The 5,797-nt window shown below is 47.1% G+C and overlaps 1 protein-coding gene across 1 annotated transcript; it reads left to right on the top strand.

Annotated features, from left to right (window-relative positions):
• The first annotated feature begins 311 nt into the window (after positions 1-311).
• On the top strand, positions 312-2,395 carry LOC123100013 (uncharacterized). Its single transcript, XM_044522015.1, has 2 exons — positions 312-1,378; positions 1,576-2,395. The coding sequence occupies exons 1-2, from the start codon at positions 639-641 to the stop codon at positions 2,177-2,179; spliced, it is 1,344 nt and encodes a 447-aa protein (XP_044377950.1). The 5' UTR covers positions 312-638; the 3' UTR covers positions 2,180-2,395.
• Positions 2,396-5,797: the final 3,402 nt, after the last annotated feature.

Genomic DNA, 5,797 nt, shown 5'->3' with positions numbered 1-5,797 from the left:
GGAAGGAGCTCTCGCAGTAGGCATAGGAGAGAGAGAGGGATCTGTAGGAGGGATGCGTGAGTGCGAGGAAGACGACGCACCGACGCAGCGATAGGAAAGAAAAAATGAGCGGCCGTGGCTTCTCTGCGTGGATAAGACGGAGATGGGTGAGCGGCGCGTGGGGCCACCAGGGACGCGTGTCGATCGCTGGAGGAGGCTTGCGTCTCGCTGTTTTCAGCCGGTCTAAAGCAAGCGTTTTCCTTTCTCTTTTACGTCTCAATTGCATACGCATTAAACAAAACTTGATAAGATAATTAAAACTCATGTAAAGAATCGAGATCTTTCTTTCTTTCTTCCTTTTTGGGCGCGATCTGATCAAGCCAATTGAATATTCCAGGAACGAGAACCGATCGGTACGCCAACTAATCAGTCTCCAGTAATTATCATGTTTCCCGGATGGCCTGATGATACGATCCGATCCCATGCATTGGGTCTCTGGGCATCGTCAGCACAGCAGCCGGGCTATAAGCTTTCTAGTTTCGTTATAACCTGAGCTGACATCCCGCCCAAGCACGCCGCGTACAGTTGACCTGCTCCTCCGCTGATCCGCTCTGCATCAAGAATCCAAGATCCAAGCTAGCTAGGCCGCCGCGGAAGCCATGGATGATCCGCAGCAAGCAGAGACAGCTCCGCCGGAAGACGCGCCCGCGCGCCCCCTGCCGCACTCGGTGCGCGGCGTCTTCCTCAACTACATCGGGCACTGGCGGCCACGGTTCTTCGCCCGTCCGTCGGCGCGCCCCGCGGGCGCGCCCGACTACGGTGACCTCGACTTCCTCCCCGACTATAGCCGGGGTTACAACTCCATCCTGGATCACTGCAACGGCCTCCTGCTCTACGGCAACGCATGGCTGTACTGCGTGGTGAACACCGCCACGAGGCGGTGGGAGCGTCTCCCGCGCATGGACGCCAACAACTACGTCCCGTATCTGGTCTTCGACCCCGCCCTGTCGCATGGCTACGAGGTGCTCCTGTTCCGCCGCGAGCCCGACAAGCCCAAGAAGTTCGACCTCGTTGAGTTTCTGTCTTTGCTGGATGACATGTCGGGTGTCGAGGAGGACGCAGAGAATGAGGACCAAGATGAGCCGGCTGTAGAACCTTTGCCAAGACAGTCCATCGATGACTTGCATCGTTTGACGGAATGGCCACCGTCACAATGGACGCTGCCTGTGTTCTCATCGGCTACTGGAGAGTGGCGGGAGAGGTCATTTGTCCGGGAAGGAGAGGCTGTCAAGACGATGGCCAGTATGCAACAACCGATGGAATGGGGCCCAAGATGGCGTTACAGTGTGTATTGGCGAGGCGCGCTTTACGTCCATTGTCGTGGTGCATTTGTTGCAAGGTATGTATTCTAGATCGAAGTGCATAACTACAAAACTCCTTCCATTATAGCGTTGATATGTTTTTTTTACTAATTTATATAATCTTTTTTACTTTAGACTATCAACATTTTAGTTATGGTGCATTCCTGGATTTTTTATATCACCTACAACATTTTAGACTATTAACATTTTTAGCGAATAAATTTGTGTTTTGTAGGTTATCTTTATTAGATGGTAAATACCGGGTATTTAATACACCAATAGATTTTGAGGAAAGCAAACATGCATGTCCTTATCTTGGGAAGTCGGAAAAAGGGGTGTACTTTGCGACAATTCACAAGTACAACAACCTTCTTCGCGTTTGGAACCTCGGTGAATCAAGCGGTCCAATAGATTGGGTACTAAAGCATACCATCGAGCTTGATGAATCTACTTTGTGGGCCGCGGCGCGTTTCTACCAACACGAGATTAATGGACCTTGGATCTTAGAGGACAATAACAATGATGATGTGGAAGAAAAGATGGTGCCGCTAAAAGAAAATATTGAATGCAACTCCGATGATGATAATGTAATGAGTAACCAAGGTGGTTGTGAAGAACAGTATAGTCACATTTATTTCTTGGGTTTTCACCCGTACAAAGAGGTAATTTTCTTAGGGTTGTCATTTACAGGAGTGGCTTATCATTTGAATAGCTCAAAAGTCCAATACCTCGGAAAACTACACCCAAAAGATTACTGCACAGCGTATTCAAATGGCATATATGAATCATTTATGTACACTCCCTGCATGGTTGGGGAGCTTTCAGAGACTCCTCCATAATATGTACGCAAAGGTTACCATATGTGAACTGCAAATGGTTCAACAGTGCAAGAAAAAGTGTATCCTAAAGTTCGAGTCTTATTTTCAGCCATGAATACCATATTATTTTATACATTTCGCAATCTTCTAAGGTAGTTTGTCATCTGGTTATGTAATTTGTACTTTTTATGCATTCGAACCAATCAGTTGTCTTCTTGCATAGTTCTACCTTCTTTTGAGGGAGCATAATTCTACATGTAAGTACCGCAAAGTGTAGAAACGTATGTACTGGTTACATATGTCTTACTTCCCCACGCTCTTCGATCACTTCTGGGCATGCAAAAGTAGTCATGTGCTTTTAAATCGTGTCAAATTTTGCACCATGTTAATCATCATAATATAGGTCTATATCAATTGCATGTGAAAAGGCATTCATCAATGGTAATATCGAGGAAGAACTATGTGTCAAACAAGCATCCTGACAGAGTGTATAGGCTCCACAAAGTCCTTTATGGGCTCAAGTAAGCTCCTTGAGCTTGGTATGATACACTCAAGAAGTTTTTTTGAAAAGAAGGGCTTCAAACTAGGAGCCACTGATTCCACTCTCTTCACCAAATCTTATAATGGTGATCTATTCACGTGTTAAATATATGTGGATGATATTATCCTTCACAGTACCAACTCTCGTTACAACGAATAATTTGCAAATTAATAGCTGAAAATATCAAATGTCCATGACGGGGGAACTAAGAATATTTTGATTCCAAGTTCGTTAAGAACGGAATGACATCTTTATCTCTCAGGAAAAATACCTCAAAGCCGCGTGAAGAAATGTTTCATGGAAAATTGGGAAGACATCAAGACTCCAATGCCAGCACATGGACACCTCGACTCCCAAGATAATGGTAAACCATTCGAACAAAAGGTATATTGCTCCATCGGCTTTCCGTTCTATCTGTGTGCATCTAGGCCCAACATTATGCTTTGTGTTTGGATGTGCACATGGAGGGTGAAGAAAACCAGAGATCCAAATGTTCACCCTCCTATGATCACTTATCCTTGCACTAGTACGTGTCGGTGCTATACAAACGGTTTTTAACACCTTTCCACGACGGCATTTGGAACCGTCGCCTAGTGAGTGACGGTGTTAGGGGGGTCTTTCCCACACGACCCAGAAACCGTCGGGAATAGGGAGCCTTGATGCATACAGTTGTCCCTATATAACCGTTTTCGATATCTCGAATATCCCAAACGCTTCATCCTTGCTACTCGTTTGTGCTCGCATTGCCATCGCAGTCGGAGTTTTGTGGTTTTACCTAAAACCAGGCAGATTCCAGGCACGGGAGCTTTCCAGGCAGATTCCAGGCACGGGAGTTTTACGATGCCTCGCACATCACAAACAGTTCATGATTATAAACCGTGTATGATAGGTAGACAATCACACACATTTAGTTTTCCCGCACTGTATGTGATAGTGTCTGACATCACACACGCTTTGCAAACGGCAACTGTGTGCATGCTTGCACACGTTTGCTCTCCATGAACCATCTCGGATTATGGTGTATATCGCAAATGTTTGTGTTTTACCAACCGTGTGTGCCGTAATGAACTGCACACCGTAATTTCGCCCTAATTTAATTGCTGCTATTTAAAATTGTACCTAATTTAAACATGAAAGTAGGCTATAGCTTTATTCATATTCATCAGGTTCAAACAACCAATGCATTATTCGATTCACAGGTACATATGTTTAAGAACTACATAAGCACCAAATAAAGAATGATGAACCAGGGTTCTATACTTGTACTATTACAGATGGTAAAGAAAGAGCCGACAGACATTCTGGTTGCTGAACAAGGTGAAGCCACTGTTGGGGAACGTAGTAATAATTCAAAATTTTCCTACGTGTCACCAAGGTCAATCTAGGAGATGCTAGCAACGAGAAAGAGAGAGGGAGTGCATCTTCATACCCTTGAAGATCGCTAAGCGGAAGCGTTACAAGAACGCGGTTGATGGAGTCGTCCTCGCGGCGATTCAAATCGCGGAAGATCCGATCTAGCGCCGAACGGACGACGCCTCCGCGTTCAACACACGTACAGCCCAGGGACGTCTCCTCCTTCTTGATCCAGCAAGGGGAGAGGAGAAGTTGAGGGAGAACTCCAGTAGCACGACGGCGTGGTGGCGATGGAGCTCGTGGTTCTCCGGCAGAGCTTCGCTAAGCACTACGGAGGAGGAGGAGGTGTAGGAGGAGGGAGGGCTGCGCCAGGGGAAGGGTTTTGGGTGCGGCTGCCCTCTCTCTCCCTCGCTATATATAGGGGGAAGGGGAGAGGGGGCCGGCCCCTTTAGATCCCATCTAAAGGGGGCGGCGGCCAAGGGGAAACCCTAGATGGGTTTTGAGCGCCCCACCCCTAGGAGACTTGCCCCCCAAGCCAGGAGGGGCGACTGCCCTAGGGGAGGTTCCCCCACCTCTCCTGGTTACGTGAGAGGGGGTGGGAGGGGCACACAACCCCTTAGTGGGCTGGTTTTCCCCTCCCCTTGGCCCATAAGGCCCCCCAACGCTTGCTGGGGCCTCCGAAACCCCTTTCGAACATGCTGGTCGTCACACGGTACCCCCGGAACAATTCCAGACTCCAATACCCTTCGTCCAATATACCGATCTTCACCTCCGGACAATTCCGAAACTCCTCGTTACGTCCGTGATCTCATCCGGGACTCCGAGCTACCTTCGGTAACCACATACTATTTCCCATAACAACTCTAGCGTCACCGAACCTTAAGTGTGTAGACCCTACGGGTTCGGGAACCATGCAGACATGACCGAGACACCTCTCTGGCCAATAACCAATAGCAGATCTGGATACCCATATTGGCTCCCACATGTTCCACGATGATCTCATCGGATGAACCACGATGTCGGGGATTCAATCAATCCCATATACAATTCCCTTTGTCTATCGGTATGTTACTTGCCCGAGATTCGATCGTCGGTATCCCCATACTTCGTTCAATCTCGTTACCGGCAAGTCTCTTTACTCGTTCCGTAACGCATGATCCCGTGGCTAACTCTTTAGTCACATTGAGCTCATTATGATGATGCATTACCGACTGGGCCCAGAGATACCTCTCCGAAATACGGAGTGACAAATCCCAGTCTTGATTCGTGCCAACCCAACAGACACTTTTGGAGATACCTGTAGTGCACCTTTATAGCCACCCAGTTACGTTGTGACGTTTGGTACACCCATAGCATTCCTACGGTGTCCGGGAGTTGCACAATATCATGGTCTAAGGAAACGATACTTGACATTAGAAAAGCTCTAGCAAAACGAAATACACGATCTTGTGCTATGCTTAGGATTGGGTCTTGTCCATCACATCATTCTCCTAATGATGTGATCCCGTTATCAACGACATCCAATGTCCATGGTCAGGAAACCACAACCATCTATTGATCAACGAGCTAGTCAACTAGAGGCTCACTAGGGACATGTTGTGGTCTATGTATTCACACATGTATTACGGTTTTCGGTTAATACAATTATAGCATGAACAATAGACAATTATCATGAACAAGGAAATATAATAATAACCATTTTATTATTGCCTCTAGGGCATATTTCCAACAGCGGAATGGCCCTA

Source organism: Triticum aestivum, chromosome 4D (genome assembly GCF_018294505.1).
Source record: "Triticum aestivum cultivar Chinese Spring chromosome 4D, IWGSC CS RefSeq v2.1, whole genome shotgun sequence".
Taxonomy (NCBI): Eukaryota; Viridiplantae; Streptophyta; class Magnoliopsida; order Poales; family Poaceae; genus Triticum; species Triticum aestivum.
This window is presented reverse-complemented; position numbering and strand designations above follow the sequence as displayed.